This window comes from Heptranchias perlo, chromosome 9 (assembly GCF_035084215.1).
Source record: "Heptranchias perlo isolate sHepPer1 chromosome 9, sHepPer1.hap1, whole genome shotgun sequence".
Taxonomy (NCBI): domain Eukaryota; kingdom Metazoa; phylum Chordata; class Chondrichthyes; order Hexanchiformes; family Hexanchidae; genus Heptranchias; species Heptranchias perlo.
The window spans coordinates 41,508,225-41,535,324 of record NC_090333.1 but is presented as its reverse complement, the minus strand read 5'-3'; the positions used below and the strand labels follow the sequence as shown (position 1 = coordinate 41,535,324).

The 27,100-nt window shown below is 45.4% G+C and overlaps 1 protein-coding gene across 2 annotated transcripts; it reads right to left on the bottom strand.

The window, feature by feature from the left end:
• Positions 1–593: 593 nt before the first annotated feature.
• pdzk1ip1 (PDZK1 interacting protein 1) lies at positions 594–24,686 on the bottom strand. 2 transcript variants are annotated; one of them, XM_067990262.1, is made up of 4 exons: positions 24,333–24,686; positions 11,510–11,636; positions 10,256–10,354; positions 594–1,534 (listed from the first exon to the last, which is right to left on the bottom strand). In XM_067990262.1, the coding sequence occupies exons 1-4, from the start codon at positions 24,430–24,432 to the stop codon at positions 1,450–1,452; spliced, it is 411 nt and encodes a 136-aa protein (XP_067846363.1). In that variant the 5' UTR covers positions 24,433–24,686; the 3' UTR covers positions 594–1,449. The 2 variants fall into 2 exon arrangements, with proteins under 2 accessions (XP_067846363.1, XP_067846362.1); XM_067990261.1 differs by lacking the exon at positions 24,333–24,686 and adding an exon at positions 22,352–22,660.
• Positions 24,687–27,100: the final 2,414 nt, after the last annotated feature.

Genomic DNA, 27,100 nt, shown 5'->3' with positions numbered 1-27,100 from the left:
GCCAAACAGAACAGTTGCTCTCTATCTACTCTGTCTAGACCCTTCATGATTTTGAATACCTCTATCAAATCTCCTCTCAACCTTCTTTGCTCTAAGGAGAACAACTCCAGCTTCTCCAGTCTATTCACATAACTAAAGTCCTTCATCCCTGGAACCATCCTAGTACATCCCTTCTGCACCCTCTCTAAGGCCTTCACATCCTTCCTAAAATGCAGTGCCCAGAATTGGACACAATACTCCAGTTGTGGCTGAACTAGTGTTTTATAAAGGTTCATCATAACTTCCTTGCTTTTGTACTCTCTGCCTCTATTTATAAAGTCCAGGATCCCGTATGCTTTTTTAACCGCTTTCTCAACCTGTCCTGCCACCTTCAATGATTTGTGCACATATACCCCCAGATCACTCTGTCCCTGCACCCCTTTTAGAATTGTACCCTTTAGTTTATACTGCCTCTCCTCGTTCTTCCTACATATTTAACTACCCAGACACTTTAGGTAACTTCTGTGTGGTTTAAACTGAGTGGATAAATGAAACATAGTGTCATCTACTGGTTTAACTCTTGGCACAGCTATAATTATACAAATGGCCTAGCATTTTTATGTTGTACAAAATAAAGTTTAATTTATCATAATCATTTCATATAATGAATTATTTTTCCAAATGTGCTTCTAACTCATTTTGAAATCACTGTGAAGCTCACTATCAAATATTTTTTCATAGCAAAACAGACGGGCAAATTACTTACATAGTACAGGTTACAAAAGTTGAACAACATTATTCTTATGAATATTCTTGTGAATCTTAATTTCTAAGCACAATGTATCATGAAGGAATCAGAAGCAGGTTTTTACCTCCCCACAAAGAGGAAAATGTGAAGTGTCACTTTGAGCTGTCTCTGTGCACCTCCTAGTGGCTGGTTTCAGAGCAGTACTGGTGGATATTTAGGAGCACATTGCCTCCTTGGAGCAGCAGGTTGTCAAGCTCGAACCCATGGCTCCTCCCAGAGTTCAGTTCTTGATCTCAACCGTGTTTGGGGGAGGACGTTAACGTAGCTCAGGAGGTTGTTGACAGAAAAGAAAAATCAGAGGCTGAACAATCCTAAACTGCTCTCACATATCTCCGAGCAACTAGTTACACAGTGGCGGACAGTGGGGCTTGGGAGCAGGTCACCTGTATACCCCTCAGCCCAGGGAGAGAAAAATATACTTAAATGCTTGCATCAAAAATTCAAAAAAATCAAAAGACAAAAGTTCATACATATAAAACACTCAGACTCATTGAAAAATGTGGTTGAGATTGTACCAAAAGCTCCAGGCCACTAGAGTTTCTCCACAATATGCCCCATACTGTTTGTATATTCAAAAATAAACAAGAATGTGCTGTATATCCAATAGATCATATGGAAATAACCCAATACATCTTCTGAAAAACATCATCTTCTTAACGATACTACATTGCAGTTATAGTTATTTTTGGAGGTTCATCGTTCGTGATGTCATATATATTTTCGTAGGCATTGGGATGTTCACTGGATCTGTTGTAATAAGAAAGGTTAAACAATAGTATGAGATTTTGATCAAAGAAAATTATTCTTAAAATCACCATGCTATTATTTTATCCATTTTATACTGGATAAAATAATCTCACTTTATGCCACGTGTCAAATGATGATGGGAAATGAAGTAATAATCGTATGAAGGTTCAGTAAAGAAAATTATAATTATGAAAAAAAATTACATTAAAGTAATTGAGGTGCTATAATCAGCCAAGTTTCCAATTTTTGATTGCTATTCAGTGGCTCCTGCTGAAATGTACACATGTATGTACATGTTGAGGACAAGATCAGACTTGCCGATGCTGACCACAATGTTTGAATTGCCTGTTAAAACACAATATCTAAGCTCACACAGATGACATGGTACCACAGTATAAGTCAGCACTTAGGGGAGGAGAGAGAACTGAACAGAGGAAAACAGAAAATGAAATTCACCAGTAGGCCAAAAGAAGGGTTCCAGTTGTTTAAGAACTACCATATGACACTGAGTAGATGGTTTAATTCTGCATCTGAATATATCAGAAGGAGCACTGAAAGTGGCAGAAGCTACATTTTAAACATGATTACATATACATACCTGGGATGAAATAATGAATTCAAAAGTTACATACTTATTGTGGGATTTACAGACCTGGTATCAACCTTGTGTCAAAACATACAGCACACGTTGCCTCATTCTTTGTTGCTTAAATAACATTGGCTTTGGTTTTCTCCTGGGCAGTAACATTGGGCTCGATTTTGCGATCGCGTTTCCGGCGGGTTCCCAGCGGGGTGGGCCCGAAAATCCCGATATCCAGTCACGTGACCGGATCGCGACGAAATCCCGGCCACTTCCAGGTACCGCGCTGACGTGCGGGGCTGCGCGCGCAAGCCCCGCTGGTGGGAATCCCGCAGGCAATTAAAGCCAGCGGGGTTCCACTTGAGAGTACTTAACTTGCTCGTTGTGGTCAGTTAATGAGCTGAAGCAGCTGTCAAAAGAGGAAGTGTGGGATTTTAGGTTCAAGGCAGTGAGTTTCACACACTGGGGGAAACAGTACCTTTCCAACCAGGCGTGTTGCAGCCAGCAGCCTGTGGCAGGTGCCAAGGTGCGCTCCACGGGGGCGAGCCCTCACCCACGCAGGAGGCCACCGCGTCACATAGGGCAACCCCTGCCCTCCAGCACCCCCCGCCAAGCCAGAGGACAGACCGACACGAAACCGCAGCCCCTGTCCGAGGACCCACCCACCTACCCTGCACAACCCCTCAGACCAACACGTGCCAGATGGGTGGTGCGTTGACATCGTCGGAGGACGAACAGGATGACCAGCCCCAGCAGCCTCGCAGTCCACGCCGTCCGCCTCGGAGACGTGGGGCCCCCCAACACGGTGCTGCGGCACACCCACCTGCACAGCAGGAGGGAGGGCAACCGCAGAGAGAGATGCGTCGCAGGAGGCACCACCCTCCGCACAGGGTGTACAGAGCGAGGCTCAGCTTCATGGACCTCTCCGAGGAGCAGTGCATACGGAGGCTCAGAGTCAATCGCCAGGTAGTCGCCGACATCTGCAGCCTCCTTAACGACGAGCTGCTCCCTGATGGACCAAGCAGCATCTTCCTACCTGTCGCCGTCAAAGTCACCACTGCCCTCAACTTCTTCGCATCCGGTTCCTTCCAGGGTGCCACCAGGGACATCACCGGGGTCTGTCAGTCCTCTGCACACAAGTGCATAAGGCAGGTCACCGATGGGTTGTTCCGCAGGGCCTCCCACTACATCAACTTCGCCATGGACGAGCGCAGCCAGATGAAGAGGGCGGTTGGATTCCATGCCATGGCCGGCTTCCCACGGGTGCAGGGTGTAATCGACTGCACCCACATCGCAATACGGGCACCTCCGCATGAGCCAGGGCTGTTCATCAACAGGAAGGGGTATCACTCCATGAACGCCCAGCTCATCTGTGACCACCGCCAGAGATTCCTACACGTGTGCGCCAGATACCCCGGCAGCTGCCACGATGCCTTCGTCCTCAGGGAGTCCGCCGTCCCGCCCCTCTTCCACGCACCCAACGCCGGCAACGGCTGGCTCCTCGGCGACAAGGGGTATCCCCTACACACGTGGCTCATGACACCTCTGAGGAACCCCATCACCGAGCCGGAGCGTCGGTACAATGACAGCCACACTGCTACCAGGTCTACAATTGAGCAGACCATAGGGCTTCTCAAGATGCGCTTCAGGTGCCTTGATCGTTCTGGGGGAGCGCTCCAATACACACCATTCAGAGTGGGACGAATCATAGTTGTCTGCTGCGCCCTGCACAACATGGCCCAACAGAGGGGGGTGCCGCTGGAGGAGGCCCCATCCACACCCGCCACCCACATTGAGGAAGGCGAGGGCGAGGAGGAGGAGGAGGAGGAGGAGGAGGAGGCGGAGGAGGAGGAGGACGCGCCAGAGGATGTTGGACAACCCATGCGCCAACCCGCGACTCACCGGGATGGTCGCCGGGCCAGGGAGGCACTCATACGTCAACGGTTCTCCTAGAGTCAGAGACTGCGAGGCGCTCGCATCTCCTCACCTGCACATGTGAGCGGCCATACCAGCCCCCTCCACTGAAGAGTGCTGCCAGTAATCCTGCACCCACAGCAGTGTGCCCAATGGGTGGCAGCAGGTGTTCGCCGTCATGATGGCCTCCACGGAACGCACCTATTGCACAAGCCGCGGAAGAATGGACGAGAGGTGGCAGGAGTGGTGAGAATAGAGTATTTAATATCTCGAATGTGACATTATATAAGAAAAAAAGTACAAATTAATAAACACCCTGGTGTATTCCTTTGTGATTATAAGGCCTTTGCAATTCTTTTCCGGGAACCCCTACGTGGTGCTACCCCTGTGGCTCCAGCAGAGGTAGTGGCAGGTTGCTCGTCTTCTTGCCTTGACCGGGTAGATGCTTTTGGCGGACGGCCCCTGGGTTTCGGTGCCCGTGACGGCACCTCCACAGACTGCTCCTCCTGCACCGGGGCAGGGGCAGACTCGGCCACCTGGAGAGGAGGCACCATTGCGGGTACTGGTTGAGAGGTGGGCGACGGGTGGGATGTGGGGGCGCCTTGAGAGGCGTCCCCGCTTCCATGTCCCCGGTCACCATCATCCCTCTCTTGGCCTCGGCCCACATCACCCCTTCCACCCTGCTGGACGGCAGTTTGGATGGCATGTGTGAGGCCTTGCAAGGCCACCCCTAGTGTATCCCTCAGCCTGTTGATGGCGTCGGAATGTTGCTCACCCTAAATCCGTACAGACGTTGTCAGGGCCTGCATGGACTCGATCTGGAGCTGTGCGTGACGCTCGAGGGAGGCCAGCCTGTCCTCCACCGCAGACAGTCCCGCACCTACCTGCGACACTGTGTTGCCGGTACCCTCCTGTGCCTGCGCCACCAATGCCCACATGCAGGAGTTGGACTCCTCCATCGCCTGCGCTATTGTGGACAATGCGCGCGGCACCTCTGCCAGTACCTCAGCAATTAGCTGGTGCCCCTCGACGACTCTCCTTTTCACTGGTGGCCCCCTGGGTTCAGCATCTGGGTCCGGCTGAGCAGAGCCTGGAGATGAGTGCTCCCTCCGTCGCGGACCCTCCGTGGCTGCCCCTGCCACCAGGGTCTGCTCATGCTCACTCGTGCGCGGTGACTCACCAAGTGCTACCCCAACTAGTTGGCGAGGGGGACCCACCGAGGTGCGTGTCTCTGCGCTGGTGGATGGTTGGCTCTGATGTGACGATGCACCCTCAGAGACCGCCATGTCCTCTGAGGAATCGCCCTCCACGCTCGCTTCACCCAAAGACGGACCTGCAAGAGAACAGAGGGCACTTTGAGGCATGTGGACCAACTTGACAGTGCGCCTGATGGCAGGTGATGAGACGGTAACTCGCGATCATGGGTGTTGAGTGTCAGCTTTCCCTTACCGGCCGTTTCAGCAGCGACACACTCGCCATCGGCCACCGACAGGCAATGTCGCGTGCGGGCGAGGTCGAGCGCCTCCACCTCTGCGTCGGTGAGCTCCACCACTTGCGGCGGCCCACCTCCGGTGCGTGCCCTTTCCCTATTGTTCTTGCTTCTCTTCTCCTGTGAAGGCAAAACACAGATGTGTGAGTGGGTGCGTATTGCATCGTGAGACGCATCGAGCATCGGTGTGGTTGGGTTGAGCGTGGCGCGGAACGGATGGGAGGAAGCGTGGGCCACGTGCACATCCCATTGCATGGGGATTGGGGTGTGTGGTAGTGTTCGGGTGGGGTCAGGGACGGTGGGTACTTGCGTGCACGGCGAGGATGGTGAATGAGTGGCTGTGAGGATCGCTGATGGAGCGCAGTGGTGGCTGTGCAGGAGGGGGTTGTGATCTGTTTGGCGTGATGGTGGGGACGGGATGTGGGAGGGTACGTTGGTGTACTCACCTTGCCAGACCTAGTCAGGTCATTGAAGCGCTTGCGGCACTGCTCCCAAGTCCTTGGGGTGTTGCCCCTGCTGCTCACCTCCGCCGCCACCTCTGCCCATGCCTTCCTGGTTGCGGCGGCAGGGAACTTGCGTCCATCTTCTGGGAAGAGTGTTTCCCTCCTCCTCCTCACGCCCTCCAGCATCAGCTGCAGTGCCAGGTCTGAAAAACGGGGCGCAGCCTTTCCCCTTTGCTGAGCCATTCTCTCAAACCTCTTGCTTGCAGCAGGAGGGGCTTTGGGAGACTGCCCCTTTAACTGGAGCTCCTACATTGCGTCGACGGTACTGCGCATGCGCAGCCGGCCGGCACGCAGCTGGGGAGCGCAGAACCCGGAAGCAGGGCTTAATCAGTTCAATTATCCCGCGATCGCGTGGGGGACGCACACGATTAGCCGTCCGCGTTTTCCACGCTCCCGGAGGACCACCCGCTGGGAACCCGCAGGCCTGCCCAATTTTCCAGTGATTTATGATACTCCTCTGAATAAAGTGCACAATGTAAATTAAACATCTTTGAAGCCATTTGGAAATACAGGGAACATAGCAAAATGCTCCTGAAAATATTTCAAACCTCTGCTTATCTTTCTAATTCATGAAATTCTCTTATGCCTTAGTTATTCTCTTGTAAACAATTTTACAACACCAAGTTATAGTCCAACAATTTTATTTTTAATCCCACAAGCTTTCGGGGGCTTTCCCCTTCCTCAGGCGGTGTGGAGATGACAATTTCGAATCCTTCGCATTTTAAGATCACATAACAAAGCCTGGTGATTACTGCCCGTTGCCAAGGCAATCACAGTGAGCAGACAGAAAGGTGTCATCTAAAAGGCCACTGAATATACAACCCCCCCAAAAAAAGAGAGAGAGACAGAACGAAGACAGTCAATGACCCGTTATATTAAAAACAGATAACATTTGTTCGCTGGTGGGGTTACATGTAGTGTGACATGAACCCAAGATCCCGGTTGAGGCCGTCCTCATGGGTGCGGAACTTGGCTATTAATTTCTGCTCGACGATTTCGCGTTGTCGTGTGTCTCGAAGGCCGCCTTGGAGTATGTTTACCCGAAGGTCGGTGGCTGAATGTCCATGACTGCGGAAGTGTTCCCCGACAGGGAGAGAACCCTCCTGTTTGGCGATTGTTGCGCGGTGTCCGTTCATCCGTTGTCGCAGCGTCTGCATGGTCTCGCCAATGTACCATGCTCTGGGGCATCCTTTCCTGCAACGTATGAGGTAGACAACGTTGGCCGAGTCACAGGAGTATGAACCATGCACCTGGTGGGTGGTGTCCTCTCGTGTGATGGTGGTATCTGTGTCGATGATCTGTCATGTCTTGCAGAGGTTACCGTGGCAGGGTTGTGTGGTATCGTGGACGCTGTTCTCCTGAAGGCTGGGTAATTTGCTGCGAACGATGGTTTGTTTGAGGTTGGGTGGCTGTTTAAAGGCGAGTAGTGGAGGTGTGGGGATGGCCATAGCGAGGTGTTCGTCATCATTGATGACATGTTGAAGGCTGCGGAGAACATGGCGTAGTTTCTCCGCTCCGGGGAAGTACTGGACGACGAAGGGTACTCTGTTGGTTGCGTCCCGTGTTAGTCTTCTGAGGAGGTCTACGCGATTTTTTGCTGTGGCCTGTCGGGACTGTCGATCGATGAGTCGAGCATCATATCCCGTTCTTACTAGGGCGTCTTTCAGCGTCTGTAGGTGTCCATCGCGTTCCTCCTCGTCTGAGCAGACCCTGTGTATTCGCAGGGCCTGTCCATAGGGGATGGCCTCTTTGACGTGGTTAGGGTGGAAGCTGGAAAAGTGGAGCATTGTGAGATTGTCCGTGGGCTTGCGGTAGAGTGAGGTGCTGAGGTGCCCGTCTTTGATAGAGATTCGTGTGTCCAAGAAAGAAACTGATTCTGAGGAGTAGTCCACGGTGAGCTTGATGGTGGGATGGAACTTGTTGATGTTATCGTGTAGTCTCTTTAGTGATTCTTCGCCGTGGGTCCATAGAAAGAAAATGTCGTCGATGTATCTGGTGTATAGTGTTGGTTGGAGGTCCTGTGCAGTGAAGAAGTCCTGCTCGAACTTGTGCATGAAAATGTTGGCGTATTGGGGTGCGAATTTGGTCCCCTTGGCTGTTCCGTGTGTTTGGGTAAAGAACTGGTTATTGAAGGTGAAGACATTGTGATCCAGGATGAAGCGGATGAGTTGTAGGATGGCGTCTGGAGATTGGCTGTTGTTGGTGTTGAGTATTGATGCTGTCGCAGCGATGCCGTCATCGTGGGGGATACTGGTGTATAGTGCCGAGACATCCATCGTGGTGAGAAGTGTTCCTGGTTCAACAGGTCCGTGGGTACTGAGTTTTTGTAGAAAGTCTGTAGTGTCGCGACAGAAGCTGGGGGTTCCCTGCACGATGGGTTTCAGGATGCCCTCGATGTATCCAGAGAGGTTCTCACACAGGGTTCCATTGCCTGATACGATAGGACGTCCGGGTGTGTTGGCTTTGTGTATCTTTGGGAGGCAGTAGAAGTCTCCCACGCGGGGAGTACGTGGGATGAGAGTGCGTAGGATGTTTTGAAGGTCTGGATCGAAGGTCTTGATCAGTTTGTTGAGCTGATGGGTGTGTTCTTTGGTCGGGTCTGCGGGTAACCGTCTGTAGTGTTCCTGGTTGTCCAGTTGTCGGTATGCTTCTTTGCAATAGTCCGTTCTGTTCTGTATGACGATGGCTCCTCCTTTGTCCGCTGGTTTGATGACGATGTTGCGGTTGGTCTTGAGAGCTTTGATGGCGTTGCGTTGTGCTCGGGTGACATTCTGGACTGTCTTCCGAGTGCGGCTGATGAATCTGGCATAGACGCATTTGGGTTCATGTCACACTACATGTAACCCCACCAGCGAACAAATGTTATCTGTTTTTAATATAACGGGTCATTGACTGTCTTCGTTCTGTCTCTCTCTCTCTTTTTTTTGGGGGGGGGTTGTATATTCAGTGGCCTTTTAGATGACACCTTTCTGTCTGCTCACTGTGATTGCCTTGGCAACGGGCAGTAATCACCAGGCTTTGTTATGTGATCTTAAAATGCGAAGGATTCGAAATTGTCATCTCCACACCGCCTGAGGAAGGGGAAAGCCCCCGAAAGCTTGTGGGATTAAAAATAAAATCGTTGGACTATAACTTGGTGTTGTAAAATTGTTTACAATTGTTAACCCCAGTCCATCACCGGCATCTCCACATCTTAGTTATTCTCCACATTCTGTGTAAAGCAACATGATCTTTGGGATTGCACCAGTGCCAACATACAGTACAGTGCTGCTGTAATACACAAATTTGGCACCGACAGCAATACCACCTGATCTCATACTACCAGCACCGTGCATCCGTTCCAGGATAACTACAGGCAGGGTGCAGCTGGATTAGTTCAAAAACACAGGGAACCAGTGTACCACCTTTAAATTTCAAAAGAACTGAGAAACCCCCATCAATTCTTTTCTACTCATTGAAATTTTACTGGCTGCCAAAGGTCAAGAACAGAGTTGTATGCAAATGTTTAAGTACACATCCACATAGCTCTGCCTTCTCCCACAACAAAGGGCTGTGATTTGGCAGTATGCCCACAGCCGCTTGCTCATACCACTGTTTTTGATGTCTGTTTACATTCCAGCTCTGTGTCTGGGATTTAGTTCTAAGAACATAGTACCCCAATTGAGTCAGTGCCTAAAGGTGGTGAGTGTATTTTTTTCACAAAAAAAATTGTGAATAGGGGAAAATATAGCTCAATATCTAGGTTGCTAACATTCATCTTGATATTTTCAGGTTTGGTTCAAGTAATGATGTCAAGTGCAAAGGCTTGCTTTAGAGTTTAGATATAATAAAAGTACCCAACCAATTCAAGGTCCGGTCAGTTCCATTTAAAAAAAGTGAAACTGACTGTTGGTTATGATATTTAACAGTATGCTACTGATGGGATTTTATATATGTCACCTTTTCAGGTGGGTTCCAGTGTTTCTAGAGGAGGAATTTACCTCAGAGTGTTTCCACCAGTGGCCGTGCTATAAGGTAAATGCACCACAACTTGCAATGCTTTTTGAAGCTCATTCCATATATGTTTTCTAGAGACAGTCAACCATAAACTATTCGGTTATCAATTCTTGTATTGACATTCCTTTGTAAATGACATTTCTTATCCCTGACTTCTGTGCTGCAGACTAAGTAAAATATTCTAAGCACCACACTGCCAACATTCAGAGCATCTGGAAAAATATTAACCATTGGCTCACCTCACAATATCTTTTAAAGTCAGGGTTTCAGTGAGCTGTGTTCCATTAATATTAGCATATTCAACTTCTGTTGCTGGTGACTCTGGATGATTACTCTCTCTGAGCAAAATATGAAAGATTGAAGCAAAATTATTAAATTACATTTTTGATAATGAAATTCAGCTTCTGTGTTATCAACATGGTCTCTTTGATCATCTGGCTTTGCTGTCTGCAGAATGGTCCCTGGTGTAATATCAATATCACATTCCTGAGCTCCCTTAGAACGTAATAAAAAGTTCAAGGTTTGGGTCACCTAGTATTAGTTTCATTTGCTTTGCAGCTTAAACATAATGGAAAGTTTTGACAGGGCACATCCATTAAAGGTTTAGAAGTATAACACTGAAAAATGCAATCTTATCTACTGTTAATCAGCATCTAATAAGTTTATAGCTCTACATGCATTTTGGTAAATTTTCTTTTAGCTGATTAATACCGAGGAATTATTATGTTTACATTATTTTGTGTGGGAATCAACTGTCCTATTAGTTGGGTGCAAACAAATTCAAAATTCTGCAATGTGTCACAAATAATAAATGGATAATATATTGTACACCATAAACAGATGATCATAGGATTTGGAAAATACTTCAGAATGACCAGAACACATAATGTATGATGCCAAAGTCAGAAATAATCTGTTGGGTCACCTGAAGATTTTCAGTGTTTCATGGTCACACAGCTAAATGTTCTATTTATGAACATGTAGCAAAACTGAAAGCATATTTTATATTTTAAAATCATTTAAAAATTGAATTTGTGACTTATTGTACCAGTTGGTGGGGAATGGACATGCCATTATGGTTAATCAATGTTCTTCAACAATTTGGAGGCACTCTTTCACAGCATAAAGCTTTATTCCTATAATCTCTTTAGCTCTGTCACTGAGGTGCACTGAGCCAGTCTGCAGACATTTAAGAGCATTTGTCAAGCATCAGTTTTAGTCATACAGATTAATCCTGTTAAGTGAGCTCATTAAGAAATTGCAGGCTTCGTTCTATCATCCCAAACCATCCTGATGCCCCTCTCAGCGCTGCATTGGTGGAGGTGCAGGAACAGCTCCCTTGCATGTATCCCTTTTCAATGGCATGGGAGACCAGGGAAGGGAAGAAAATTAAGAGATTAAAAAGAGCAAATTCCAAAAATATTTACATTATGAACAAATTGTCAATATGTAAGAAGCTCATACAGTAATGATAATATAGTTCAGGAACTTACCCAGAATCTTTGCACCAGATTTTATTCACAATAAATCCAATGAAACATAGGCACAGGAACACAACTACTGCAATGATCCCTGTAAGCCAGGGTTGTAAACCTCTGCTTGACTGTTCTTTAGACTCTCCTGTTGAAAAAAGTGAAGTAGCATCACTAGAAAATAACTGCATTTAATGTAATGAAATAGTCCTTTCACAGATCTAAAATGGTTCAATGCAGAATTTATGTCAATTTTTAAGGAGGCCACACTCAAATTTTATGCAATGCTGCTTAAATTGTAATATGTTTATTCATTAGTTGCTGTTGTGATGCTGCATTTTGTAAATGTTCATAAATCTGTCTCCTTTACAATGCCCACACCCTCAAGTTCCATACCTTAGTTCCATTCCAAAAAATATATAAAATAGCCTTTTGATTCTAGTGGGAATTCAGTATCAGAGTACAAAAATATAAGATTTCAATTGTACAGTCTGTTCAGAGAACATTTAAAGAACTCTGCTGTGAATGTGTGCTCAATATCCCATATAGGTGTAATAAAGTGCATCATTGTGCAGATGGGGTTGTAGATTCGGACTTGAGATTCAACATTTACTGAGTTCTTCAATTTAAGCTTGTTTGTTGGAAGACATCGATTGGCAGTCCCCCTCAGAGTCCCACCCAGAGAGACAGGGAAAAATTTGATAGCAAGTAAATTCAGGCCACACTTACATACCTCTTATTAGTCGATTACAGGGCAGTATAAGAACATATAAGAATTTTTAAAACAGGAATAGACTATTAGGTCCAACAGGCCCATCCCTTTTTTTGCTGATTTTAATCACCTTCCCACATTTTCATCATATCCATCAATCCACTCTTTCTCCAGAAATATATATAGTCATCTCAAACTCATTTATACTTCTTTCATCAACTGTGTTCCTTGGTTAACATATTCCATATGCCTGTTATCCTTTCTGTGAAATAGTTCTATTTGAATTGTGTCCCTGAATTTTGGAATCTTTTACCAGTGTCAACAATTTGTATGAATCAATTTATCAATCCCCTTCATAATCTTTAAGACAACTATTAAGTCACCCCTGAGTTTCCCTAAATAACCTGTGCAAGTTGTAGAGTTATTCCAGGAAGTTAAGCACCACCCTCGGAATACTTCCTGCTAAATATTGTAGCATAGCTACTATAAAAATTTACAATGGAAAGAAACAACATTGGATTACTGTAATCAAATACTTTGGTTCAGCCTGAGATAAGAAAATTTGTCTTGTACACTCAGAATAACTTTTAGTTCACTGACTGAGAATGTGTTGCCTCAAAAAGTGTTAATTCAGAAACCAACATGAGACCGGGATGGCCAGCAAAAGCTGTAAGGCTGAAATTCAATTGAGGAGTTCTGAATTCAATTGAGGAAGCTGTAAGAGTAAAGTTCATACAGATTATAAATGTCAGCAGACCTCAAAATATTCTATTCTCTGAAATAAAATTGTTTTTTTTTTCCTTTATGATGTATAGAAAATCCAAAAAAATGAAGAACAGGAAGCATGGGAGGAATTAAGCAGTAACAATATTGCACTGTGATACACCAATTAACTCAAACTGAAGTAAATATTGTGGAACTTCAACTGAGATAACAAAGATTTATTTGACTGAAACTGGGAAAGATCATGCCTTCTTTATGGAGGTGTGCCAGATCTCCAAAGTTTGTCCAGTTTTGCTGCTTTTGGGTTTGTCTCAATCTAAGGTAAATATGAAAATCTCACAGATGATTCAGATTTGTAAATTGCAAATTATTTTAGCAGCAGATGTACATCTTTTTATCATCATTATATTGAATATTGTATTTCAGACTGGAAGGAAGTTCAGTCGTTATTAGGACCGCTGCTGTTTTTGATATATATTAATGACCTGGACTTGGGTACACAGGGCATAATTTCAAAATTTGCAGATGACACGAAACTCGGAAAAGTAGTAAACAGTGAGGAAGATAGCAGCAGGCTTAAGGAGGACATAGTGAAATGGGCAGACACATGACAGATTAAATTTAGCGCACAGAAGTGTGAAGTGGTGCATTTTGGAAGGAAGAATGAGGAGAGGCAATATAAACTCAATGGTACAATTCTGAAGGTGGTGCAGGGACAGAGAGACCTGTGGGTGCACATACAGAGATCTTTGAAGGTGGCAGGACAAGTTGACAAGGTTATTAAAAAGGCATACAGGATTCTTGGCTTTATAAATAGAGACGTAGAGCACAAAAACAAGGAAGTTTTGCTAAACCTTTATAAATCACTGGTTGGTCCTCAGCTGGAGTATTGTGTCCAATTCTGGGCACAACACTTTAGAAAGGATGTCAAGGTCTTAGAGAGATTTACTAGAATGGTACCATGGATGAGGGACTTCAGGTACACGAAAAAGTACCTGGATGTGAACCTGAAATGCCGTGACCTACAAGGCTGCGGACCAAGTGCTGGATAGCGGGATTAGGCTGGGTGGCTCATTTTTGGCCGGCGCAGACACGATGGGCCGAATGGCCTCCTTCTGTGCCATAAATTTTCTATGATTCTATGGAGGGACTAGAGAAGCCAGGATTGTTTTCCTTAGAGCAGAGAAGTTCCTTCGAGCAGAGAAGGATAAGGGGACATTTATTAGAGGAGTTCAAAATGATGAAGGGTTTTGATAAAGTAAATAAGGAGAAACTGTTTCCAGTAGCAGAAGTGTCGGTAACAAAAGGACACAGATTTAAAGTAATCGGCAAAAGAGCCAGAGGTGAGATGAGGAGAAATTGTTTTACGCAGCGAGTTATTATGATCCGAAATGCATTGCCTGAAAGAGTGATGGAAGCAGATTCAACTATCTAATAGTAACTTTCAAAAGGGAATTGGATAAATACTTGAAGGGGAGAAAACCGCAGGGCTATGGGGAAAGAGCAGGAGAGTGGGACCAACTGAGCGTGGGAATCCCCCAGTGGCCGAGTATATCGGAGAGCGGAAAGCGCAGGAATCCCCCAGTGGCCGAGTATATCGGAGAGTGGAGAGACAGTGGGAATCCCCCAGCGGCCAAGTATATCGGAGAGCGGAGAGACAGTGGGAATCCCCCAGCAGCCGAGTATATTGGAGAGCGGAGAGACAGTGGGAATCCCCCAGCGGCTGAGTATATCGGAGAGCGGAGAGACAGTGGGAATCCTCCAGCGGCTGAGTATATCGGAGAGCGGAGAGACAGTGGGAATCCCCCAGCGGCTGAGTATATCGGAGAGCGGAGAGACAGTGGGAATCCCCCAGCGGCCAAGTATATCGGAGAGCGGAGAGACAAAACAAAAATAATCAAGGAGTGACGCCACAGGACAGCAGGTAGTTGATTGATTGGTGAGTATTATCAGAACTGGTGAAAAGGTCTTTGACCTGAAACGTTAACTCTGTTTCTTTCTCCACAGATGCTGCCTGACTTGCTGAGCTTTTCCAGCATTTTCTGTTTTTATTATTATTTAAAAACTTTAACTAATTAAATAAATAAAACAAGGTTAAATAGAGATGGCAGAGCAGGTGGTGTGTCATAACTGCAGCATGTGGGAGTTTGTGGAGACCAGTGCGATCTAGAGCAACCACATCTGCAGTAAGTGTCTGCAGCTCGAGGAACTTCGGTTCAGGGTTGTTGAGCTGGAGTCCGAGCTGCAGATATTGTGATGCATCAGGGAACGAGAGAGTTATCTGGACACTTTGATCCAGGAGGCACTCACACCCCTTAGGTTAGGCAGTGGTTTAGAGTTAGTCAGTGGTCATGGACAGGAGGATGTGACTGCAAGTCAGGCAGGTATAAGGACCCAGGATGCAGTGATAGAGGAGCCTCAGCCTTCAACCTTGTCCTACAGGTACAAGGTACTTGCTTACCTGTATGGATTAGATCAAAGACTGCAGGGAGGAAGGGCAAACTGACCACGGTACCATGGTACAGAAGGCCATTCAAGTGGTGGGAGTAAAAAGGAATGTGGTAGTGGTAGGGGATAGTATAGTCAGGGGATAGACACTGTGCTCTGCAGCCGCGGCCGGGAATCCCGAAGACTGTGTTGCCTGCCTGGTGCCAGGGTTAAGGACATCTCCTCATGGCTTAAAAAGAACTGGGAGCATGAGGGGGAGGATCCAGTTATTGTGGTCCACATAGGAATGAACAATATAAGGTCAAACAGATCAGAGAGTTAAATGCGTGTCTCAAAGATTGATATGGAAGACAGGGGTTTCAATTCATGGGGCACTGGCATCAGTATTGGGGAAAGAGGGAGCTGTTCTGTTGAGACGGGCTTCATTCAAACAGGGCTGGGACCAGTGTCCCAGCAGATCGAATAACTAGGGCAGTAGATAGGGCTTTAAACTAAAAAAGTGGGGGTGGGTTCAGGTGAGGAAAAATGTAGAAATCTAAACAGAAAAGTCAAGGCATTACAGCAGTGTAGCGATTCGGGTAAGGATGAGCAGAGTGTGACAGGAAGGGACAGAGTGTTTAATGATAATAGTGCATCTGCGAATAAGGTCAATTCAGGGAAAAAATGGTAAAAAGTTAAAATTAAAGGCGGTTTATCTGAATGCACGAAGCATTCATAACAAGATACATGAATTAATGGCACAAATAGAGATAAATGGGTTTGATCTAGCAGCCATCACAGAGACACAATTGCAAGGTGACCAAGGTTGGGAACTAAATATTTCAGGGTACTTGACGTTTTGAAAAGACAGACAAAATGGAAAAGGAGGGGGAGTAGCCCTATTAATAAAGGATGACATAAGGACAGTAGTTGGGAAGGATCGTGACTCGGAAAATCAGGAAGTAGAATCAGTATGGGTGGAGATAAGAAATAACAAAGGGGAGAAAACACTGATGGAAGTAGTCTACAGGCCCCCTAACAATAACTATACTGTTGGACAGTGTATTAATCAAGAAATAATAGGAACTTGTAACAAAGGTAATGCAATAATCGTGGGGGACTTTAATCCTCATATAGACTGGGCAAATCAAATTGGCAAAGGTAGTTTGGAGGACGAGTTAATGGAATGCATTCAAGACTGTTTCCTAGAACAATACGTCACGGAACCAAGCAGGGAACAGGCTATTTTAGATCTTGTCTTGTGTAATGAGACAGGGTTAATTAGTAATCTCATAGTAAGGGATCCTCTGGGGAACAGTGATCATAATATGATAGAATTTCACACTGAATTCGAGAGTGACGTACTTAAGTCTGAAACAAGAGTCTTAAATTTAATTAAGCCAATTACAAAGGTATGAGGTGCAAGTTGGCTAAGATAGATTGGGAAATTGGATTAAAAGGTATGACAGTAGATAAGCAATGGCAAACATTTAAAGAAATATTTCATAATTCTCAACAAACATACATTCCATTGAGAAATAAAAACTCCAGGGGAAAAGTGATCCATCTGTGGCTAACTAAAGAAGTTAAGGATAGTATTAGATTAAAAGAGGCTTATAATGTTGCCAAGAAGAGTAGTAAGCCTGAGGATTGGGAGAGTTTTAGAAACCAGCAAAGGATGAACAAAAAACTTAAAGAGGGACAAAATAGAATGAGAGTAAATTATCAAGAAATATAAAAACAGTTTATAAGAGCTTCTACAATAATGTAAAAAGGAAGAGAGTAGCAAAAGTAAATGTGGGTCCCTTAGAGGCTGAGCCATGAGAAATTATAATGGGGAATAAGGAAATGGCAGAGACATTTATCAAATATTTTGTATCTGTCTTCATAGAAGACACAAAAAGCATCCCAGAAATAGTGGGGAACCAAGGGTCTAATGAGTGAGGAACTTATAGTAATTAATATTAGTAAAGAAAAAGTACTGTAGAAATTAAAGGGACTAAAAGCTGACAAAACCCCGGACCTGATGTAAATCCTAGGCTTCTAAAATAGGTGCCTGCAGAGATAGTGGATGCATTGGTTTTGATCTTCCAGAATTCCCTAGATTCTTGAATGATCCAGTGGATTGGAAGGTAGCAAATGTAACCCCGCTATTCAAGAAAGGAGGGAGAGAGAAAACAGGGAACTACAGGCCAGTTAGCCTGACATCAGTTGTCAGGAAAATGCTGGAATCCATTATTAGGGAAGTGGTAACAGGACACTTAGAAAATCATAATATGATTAGGCTGAGTCAACATGGTTTTATGAAAGGGAAATCGTGTTTGACAATCCTTTAGAGTTTTTTGAGGATGTAACTAGCAGGGTTACCTGGGGAACCACTGGATGTAGTATATTTGGATTTTCAAAAGGCATTCGATAAGGTGCCACACAAGAGGTTGTTACACAAGATAAGGACTCATGGGGCTGGGGGTAATATCTTAGCATGGAGAGAGGATTGGTTAACAGACAGAAAACAGAGAATAGGAATAAATGGGTCATTATCAGGTTGGCAGGCTGTAACCAGTGGAGTGCCGCAAGGATCAGTGCTTGAGCCTCAGCTATTTACAATCTATATTAATGACTTAGCTGAAGGGACTGAGTGTAATGTATCCAAGATTGCTGACGATGCAAAGTTAGGTGGGAAAGTAAGCTGTGAGGAGGACACAAAGAGTTTGCAAAGGGATATGGACAGGTTAAGTGAGTGGGCGAGAAGGTGGCAGATAGAGTATAATGTGGGGAAATGTGAGTTTATTCACTTTGGTAGGAAAAAAAAATAGAATCATAGAATCATAGAAGTTACAACATGGAAACAGGCCCTTCGGCCCAACATGTCCATGTCGCCCAGTTTATACCACTAAGCTAGTCCCAATTGCCTGCACTTGGCCCATATCCCTCTATACCCATCTTACCCATGTAACTGTCCAAATGCTTTTTAAAAATAGAATATAAAAACAGAATATTTTTTAAATGGTGAGAAGCTATTAAATGTTGGTGTTCAGAGAGATTTGGGTGTCCTTGTCCACAAACCACAGAAAGTTAACATGCAGGTTCAGCAAGCAATTAGGGAGGCAAATGGTGTATTGGCCTTTATTGCAAGGGAGTGAGAGTACAAGAGTAAGAAAGTCTTGCTACAATTGTACAGAGCTTTGGTGGGGACCACACCTGGAGTACTATGTACAGTTTTGGTCTCCTTACCTAAGGAAGGACATAATTGCCTTAGAGGCGGTGCAACGAAGATTCACTAGATTGATTCCTGGGATGAGAGGGTTGTCCTATAAGGAGAGATTGAGTAGAATGGGCCTATATTCTCTGGAGTTTAGAAGAATGAGAGATGATCTCATTGAAACATATAAAATTCTTAGAGGGCTTGACACGGTGGAAGCAGAGAGGCTGTTTCCTCTGGCTGGAGAGTCTAGAACTAGGGGGCATAGTCTCAGGATAAGGGGTAGGCGATTTAGGACTGAAATGAGGAGGAATTTCTTCACTCAGAGGGTGGTGAATCTTTGGAATTCTCTATCCAAGAGGGCTGTGGATGCTCAGTCGTTGAGTATATTCAAGACCGAAATCGATAGATTTTTGGACTCTAAGTGATCAAGGGATATGGGATTCGGGTGGGAAAATGAAGTTGAGGTCGAAGATCAGCCATGATCTTATTGAATGGCGGAGCAGGCTCGAGGGGCCGTTTGGCCTCCTCCAACTCCTATTTCTTATATTCTTAATTGGATAGCTGTTTCAAAGAACCAGCACAGACACTCCATCTGTGCTGTAAGACTCCATGGGCATGATTTTGACTCCGAGCCGGGAAGGGGGTGGGTCAAATTGAGGACGGGAAATCCAGAAGTACGTCTTGGCTGGTCTCAGTTGGACGGGAGACCTGCCAGGGAGATGATGTGTTCAGTTAAGTCTTTGTTTGTATAGGTGGGGGGGGGGAGGGGTTGGCATGGGGGTCATGGGTGGCCAAGGAGGAACATGGGCATGGGTTGGCATGGGGCATAGGTTGGCATGGGCATGGATTGGCATGGGGGTCACAGGGGGAGTCAGTCATGGGGGAGGGATCGGGGGTCAGTCACGGGGGGGTGTTGGGATCGGGGTTCATCGTGGGGGTCTGCAATCGTTGGTTGGGGGTGTTGGGGATCAGGGGTCTGCAATCTTTGTGGGGGTCAGGGGTCCACAATCATCGGGGGGATGTCAGGGATCGGGGGTGGGGGTCCATGATCATTGGGGGGTCAGGGGTCATCACGGTGGTCCATGATCATTGGGGGGGGGTGGGGGGGTGGGGTCGCTGCAGGTAGGCTTGTTGGGCCTGGGAGAAGCACTCCTCTTAGTTTTGGGTCTTCTCGCCTCCTTTCACGTGGCGTGAAAAAGAAGGCCCAGGAATCCCGGCCACCCCGGGGTTGAAATCGGAATGTGTAGAAAAATGCAGGCCCGAAGTCTCCCTGAAAGGTTTTAATCACCAACCCGCCTCCTGGGAACGGGTTGGTTGCCCACTCCTTGTCTCACCCCGGTGGAAACCGAAGTGGGCAGGTTGGGGACGGGTCCAAAATGGTTGCAATTTTGACTGTCCCCCCGCCCCCAACCCACCTGTTTTTCCCTTTTAAAATTGTACCCCATGATTCTATGATATTCTACAACAAATACAAAATACATGAAATTCAGCTTTTTCACTACTAAAAATCAATGAAGGAGGTTTTAGGAACAGGAAAAGGCCATCAGACCCAAGAAACCCATGATTCTTTCATTAATCTCAACTCCATCTACCCACTTAGTTACTATACCTCTCAACCTCTTCTCTCCAGAAACACATCAGATTGCCTCTTGAATCTATTTGGGGAATAAGTTATAAACCTTTGTGTAAAAAAAGTTCTGCCCGACTTCCCTCCTTGCTCCTAACTTTCTAACTAGTGTGGCCTGATGTTTGAAACTTTGGCCACAGTGAACAATTTCCACAGAAGGCCAGCTTTCTTAACTTTTTCCTCTTAACTTAAATTGCTGATGCCTCAAATCATCCTGGTTGCTTGTCTCTCGACTCACTCAAGTATAATAATAATGTTCCAATAATTAGTTGACCATAACTTTGTCAGCCTTGGCTCAGTGATAGCACTCTCATCTCTGAGGTTGTGGGTCCAAGTCCCACTCCAGAGACTTGAGTGCAAAATCGAGACTGACACTTCAGTGCAGTACTGAGGGAGTGCTGCACTGTCAGAGGTGCCATCTTTCGGATGAGACGTTAAACCAAGGCCCTGTCTACCCTCTCAGGTGGATGTAAAAGATCCCATGGTTCTATTCGAAGAAGAGCAGGGGAGTTCTTCCCAATGTCCTGGCCAACATTTACCCCTCAACCAACATCACTAAAACAGATTATCTTATTGCTGTTTGTGGACCTTGCTTTGTGTAAATTGGCTGCCACGATTCCTACATTACAACAGTGACTACACTTCAAAAAGTATTTCATTGGCTATAATGCGCTTTGAAACCTCCTGAGATCATGAAACGTGCTATATAAATGCAAGTTCTTTCTTTCATTCTATAACTGTGCCCAATGGTCCAGATAGAGTCTGACCAATACCTCATACAGCAACAATAAAACCACTATTGAGTTGTACTTTATCCCTTGGCCATTACAACCTACACTTGTTTTTTTTTACTATAGCCAAGTACTGGGCTGATGGTTTCATAGATCCACAAAACCCCCTAAATTTTCTAACAGTTCAGCCTGCTGCATGACTATTCCCTTTAACGCACATCTCCTCTTTTGTTCGTATATGGATTATTTTACTCTAAAATACATCGAACTGCATTTGCTACCGACCAATCTGAGACCTGAATCCTTCTGAATCTGGTTGAATTTCCTCCGAATTTCCTCGGTGCTTCTCCCACTCAACCACTGTAACCTTGACGGAAACTCTGTTTATGTGCACAAGCGGAGTTCCTGCTGAACATCTGCCAACGTTATGGCAGCGGAGCACGAGAAGCTCTAAGGAAATTCCCGGCAATTGTTACTCATTAGTTGCACTGCACATTGTTTAGTAACTTGGGAAACAATGCTTATAATAACCTTGTCCATTCCACTATCCCTCATTCCTCCTGCTCCCAATGCTTTCCATTCTCCTACTTCTTGTGCTAAGCTGCCCATCTTCAAATGAAATCGTGTTAAACATCACAACCCACAGCTGAGGCCCAGACAGCCCATGAGCAGGTAACATACTTGGATTTTTAGAAAGCTTTTGACAAGTTCCACATCGGCTGTGTAATGCTAATGTTAGGAATCACAGTATTGGGGATAAAGGAGGAAACAGAAGATAGCTATGAGAACATTCCAAGCTAGAAATAATTAATAGGCAGAATGCTACAATGATTGAGCTTGGAATTCTTGCACTATCTAATATAAATAACTTTCTACCAGGGTTGCAGTGAACTGTGATGACAGCTATTCTGATTTATCCCCTGGATCTGATTTGCAATCAGAAGACTGTATCTGAGAGAATTTTTTTTATTTGTTTGTTCAATCAGAAAATTAACATGTTTTTGAAGCAACTGAATTTTTTATGATTGCCAACATGACTGGCCATTCACAAAGCATCACATGATTTCTTGTTTGCAGCAGAACTCAAGTCACAAACTCCAGAGAGAGGAGCAGGCCTCGATGGGAGAAACTTCTCGAAGGCATTTCTAACATAGGCTTTATGCGAACATTTAAGGCCTGATTCTGCATTTGGCTAAAAAAAAAATTGCTTGCGTTCCCAGACATACAAGTGCTAGTAGAATGGCAGCCTGATCCTGTAAGATTGCATGGGGTTGGCTGATTTATAATTTTAATAAGCTCTCTGCGTGGTCTTCCGAGGTAGAGAGAGCATTGAGTCACCAGAGAGAACCAGAATCAGGGCTGCAACAGCTTTTAAAGGGCTATAGCAATCTTAAAGAGAGGCAGCATTTTTTGAACACTTATTTTATAGACAGCTTACCTATAGGAGCTCCCAGAACTGTACCCTTCAGTAAACAAGGTCTGGAAGTTTTATTGGAGCAGGTGGCCCTGAGGAAAGTGGCTGTTTGGGGCTGAGGGAAATCCTCCAAATAGAGCCAATATATAGCAAGCGGTGGCCAAGCATGTGAACGTTGTCTCCTCAGTGCATCAATCATAGGAACTAATTTTTAAAAAAAGTTCTCCAGAATGAAGAGTGCCAAGGTAGGATATCCAATAAAAGCAATGGTATGGCAATATTATGCATACACCAAGCACTCAGTCCATAGTATGCCGCCACATCTGCAAGGCAGCCTGCAAATACTGGCTCTAGCTCTCACTTCTTAAACCTTCTAATAAAGGGACGACTTCCTTTCACTCACACAATTTTAGCATGTTTTATCATCAACTCACGATATGACTCCTAAAATTACTTGGGTGCTCTCTGCTCATCCTTTCACACCAGGTGGAATGTAGGCTGTTCATTGGGGTGCTCCTTGTGTTACCTCAAAATGGTCAGAGGCTCTTCGGTCTCTTTTCAAAGGAAAAGGCTGCACATAATTATCAGCAGAATAACCACACTGGTGGAGGACCATGGGTATCTCAGCCACTATGAGGCGCAGGCCCACAAATAACTGGAGTGGAGGCCAACGAAGGAGTGGACGAGGGAGAGTTTGATGGATTTATGCAGTCCATCAAAACAAGGTCTCACTTCAACTTCTGCTTCTTGCTAGCATTTTACAGTCTGACTAAGAAGCTGCAAGGACCAGTTTAGGGCTTGACTCCTTTCCATACAAGTGTGCCCAGCTGCTTATCAGCTTTAGTCAAGTCTCCTTCATCCTCCAAATCCAGGCCAGCTTTGTTAGGCCCAATGGAATACCCATGTTGGCACTGTGCTTGCAACTCCAAGGGGCAGATGGCAGCATCACGAATGCCGCTGTGGGAAGTGAGCACCAAAGCGCCGAATTGAAGAAAAACAAGAGCAAACAATAGGAAAAAAAAGTGCACTAGCTCTGATGCACAAAGTTCAGTTTGTCTAAATAAGCAGTCACGATGCAATCCACACAGATACAGCACCTAGCTAACGAATCGCTTGCAGTACTTGTTTTATTCAAGCAGTCAGTGAATCAGGTGCTGCAAAACAGGGAATACAGAGCGGGGCCAGGTTGAGTTTTCTAGGGATTAATGAGGCGAACACAAGCAGATAGCACCGCCTCAAAAACTGGAGAAAACGTCCCCACCGAATCGGAGCTTCAGCAACCAGGGCGCCGAGGGCCACCTTCACAAAAAAAAATGAGGATTTGTTCAATGATCCTAAAGGAACTGAGTTTTAAGGTTTAGCACCGTCCAGGGGTGGGGGCACTGGGCGAGCACTGAGGACTGACGCCTTCAGCTCGCCCGTTGTGTGCTTATACTTCAATCAGTAGCTAATGGTAAACATCACAGCAGCTAATTGCACGGCGCTGATGTTATAGTAATAAGAGTGGCCGATAGGTATTTGGACCTTGTTATATTTGAATCGTTGTAAGGAGCAGAGCGAGTGGCCCGTGTCCCTTAGTGGATTCTGAAGGGCCAGGCGAGGGATCGGGGAATAACTGGAATCTGGGAATACTGCACCCACCCATCGCACCGCTTTTACCATCTCGGCCAATTCATGTTCATACACTTGTTGACTACGGTCCGTTTTTATTAAATAACATATACGACAATGTGAAAAATTGTGTCATTTACTGTTACAATTTCGTAACTGGTATTTGGATTATATTTATTCTGAGCTGTGTGACCTTGTTTAAAGTGTTTACTGTGTATTCCTTTAGGATATAAATTCAATGTTTTAGCCACGATTTCTTATTTCTCCCATTTATTATATTCTTATGTAAATTATCCCTGCAGTATTTTTACCCCAACAGTTTAACTCAGTTTTAGTCCGACTCGCGTTATGTTAATCCTCGTGTTTGTAGTTTAAACAAAAAATGTTCACCTACCATCCTGGGCATTTACAGAGACCAGTGCGATTAAAACACAACAAAGCTGAAGACCTTTGCGAAACATCGTGGACTGCAAAAGGATTCCAAAACTCCGCATTAAACTTCTCGGGGCAGAGTTGGACACTGGCGAAGAGCTGACATTCCTAAAGATCTGCGTTTCGTGTCCGTGCTCACCACGCCTCTCCTACCTGACATTTCCTGTGACCTCACATACATTTTCAGCCTTGCAAGAGTCCTTTTTACTTTATTATGGAAAATTACTAGTGGGAGATAAATGGAGAAATTCCGTCTCGCTATAATTGCAGTATTTCACCATTTCTACATCGCTGCAAAGAGGTTTTCGGTTGAGCAAAGACCTGAAAACGCCAATAAAACTTGGAAGTCAGGTGGGCGATCTGGCTCCCCCATGCACTAAACCGGTGTTAGTCACCCTCTACCAGGTAACCTCATATCATCTGGAGTTTGTACTGATATTGATCGCATAACTCCAGCCCAGTGCAATACCATCTTGTCCATGAGACCCACCTCCTGCTCTTTCGACTCTATTCCCACTAAACTACTGACCCCCCAAGTTCCATTCCTGGTCCCCATACTATCTGACATTGTAAATAGTTCCCTCTTCTCAGGTACTGTCCCCCTTCCTTTGGAAGTGCCAGGCACTCCACCGGAGTTGCTGGGAATTTTTTAAAAAACTTATTTTAGACTTTTTAATGTTCTGAGGGAAGCAGCACTCCCACTAACAGGCTCCCTTTGTGAAAAAAATATCATTTGCAGGGCTCCACTGTCACTGAGCTCAGTGCGAGGCTCAACTGGCACTGTCACTAAGGTTGAGACTATCTGTCAGCTGCCACAGCCACATCCCCATACTATCTGACATTGTAAATAGTTCCCTCTTCTCAGGTACTGTCCCCCTTCCTTTCATCACCTCCCTCAAAAAACCCACCTTTAACCCCGCCGTCCTTGTAAACTACTGCACCATCTCCAACCTCCCTTTTCTCTCCAAAGTGTAGTATACAATATTTGTGGAGAGTCCTTCAACCACAGTTTTAAAAAAGGCCTGATTTAACGTCCAAGCTCAGCATGTGCTCCTAACCTCTGTAATGGAGCATCATAATCAGATTTTTTATGGAGAATGGTCTCATATATGCATCTTTCTCACATGCAGGAAGGTGTCTCAGTGCACTTAACAACAACTTTATAGCATTTATATAGCACCTTTAACATAGAAAAATGTCCCAAGGCACTTCACAGACGCATATGTCTTCACAGACATAAATGTATGCCAAGCCAAAGAAGGAGATATTAGGAGTGATGACCAAAAGCTTGGTCAAAGAGATGGGTTTTAAGAAGGATCTTAAAGGGGGAAAGGGAGGTGGAAGGATTTAGAAAAGGAATTCTAGGGCATGGGGTCTAGTTGGCCGAAGGCACAGATGCCAATGGTGTGGCGAAGGGAGTAGAGGGATACACAAGAGGCCAGAGTTGCAGAAACTAGGTGAGACGTTGTAGGACTGGAGGAGGTTACAGAGATAGGGAGGGGCGAGGCCATCAAGGGATTTAAACACGAGGATGAGAATTTTAAATTGTAGGTGCTGAAGGACTGAGAGGCAATGTAGTTTAGCAGGGATAGAAGTGATAGGTGAGGGGGACTTGGTGCAGGATAGGATACGGGCAACAGATGAGCTGAAGTTTACAGAGCATAGGGGATGGGAGGTCGGCCAGGACAGCATCGGAATAGTCATGTCTGGAGGTGACAAAGGGGTGGATAAGAGCTTTAGCAGCACATGTGGAGACAGGTGATTTTACGAAGGTAGATATGCACGGTCTTTGTGATGGAGTGGATATGAGGTTGGAAGCCCAGCTCGGTTATAGAACGCCAAGGTTACAAACAGTCTGGTTCACCCTGAGACAGTGGTCGAGGAGAGGGCTGAAATCAGCAAGTGCTGCACTTACTGGTACAATAAACAGGCAGGCCCTGAATCCATTGGGATGCCCTGTAATGATTTTGAAACCAAGCACAACACAAAGTAACCCTGTAGAGTTTTAATATGCTCTCTGCCTTGTTAGCATGAATCCTGCTTCCAGTTTTCCCCTTGATCTCCGAGCACTTTATGGGGCAGCTGCTTATGTTGGACAGATTACCCATGTACACAGGGCTTGCACTGTATAGTCACTTTACAGTTTGTGATTGAATAGTAAGACTGTGCATCATTCTTGCTCTTTGGATCATTAAATACGCTGTTTAATTTTTCAACCTTCAAATGTGCCTATGATAGAGTGAAGCATTAAATTTTAACTAATGCAGCACATTATAAATCATCCATTAACATGACTAGGTTAGCAATTTTGGAAGATGTGCATTTAACCATATGCTTAAATTGTCTCTGTTGTTAAAGGGGAATATCACAGTTGGGTGCCAGCACATTTGATGAAAGACAGCAACAACAGCAACAACAATTTGTATTTATTGTAACACCTTTAACACAGAAAAATGTCCCAAGGCACTTTGCAGAGGCATGCAAAAAGTAGATGCTGAGCTAAAGACAGAGATTAGGATAGGTGACAAAATGCTTGGTCAAAGATATGGGCTTTAAGGAGAGTCTTGAAGGAGGAATGGGAAGTGGTGAGATGGAGAAGTTTAGAGAGGAAATCCTTGAGAGTGTGAACTAGGTGGCCGAAGGCACAGTCGGCAATAGTGGAGCGCACGGGAGTAGGCGAGTGATGCATAAGGTGCCAGAGTCAGAGGAATGGGAAATTTGGAGGGGGGG

Bases quoted from the DNA above. Each gene is read 5' to 3' on its own strand.
- pdzk1ip1 (XM_067990261.1), bottom strand. From the start codon at position 22,526: ATGATTGATGCACTGAGGAGACAACGTTCACATGCTTGGCCACCGCTT. The intron at 10,355-11,509 runs GTAAGTTCCTGA...TATTTTGCTCAG, and splicing joins ATCTGGTGCAAAGATTCTGG to AGAGAGTAATCATCCAGAGT. The intron at 1,535-10,255 runs GTGAGCCAATGG...TTATTACAACAG, and splicing joins ACTTTAAAAGATATTGTGAG to ATCCAGTGAACATCCCAATG.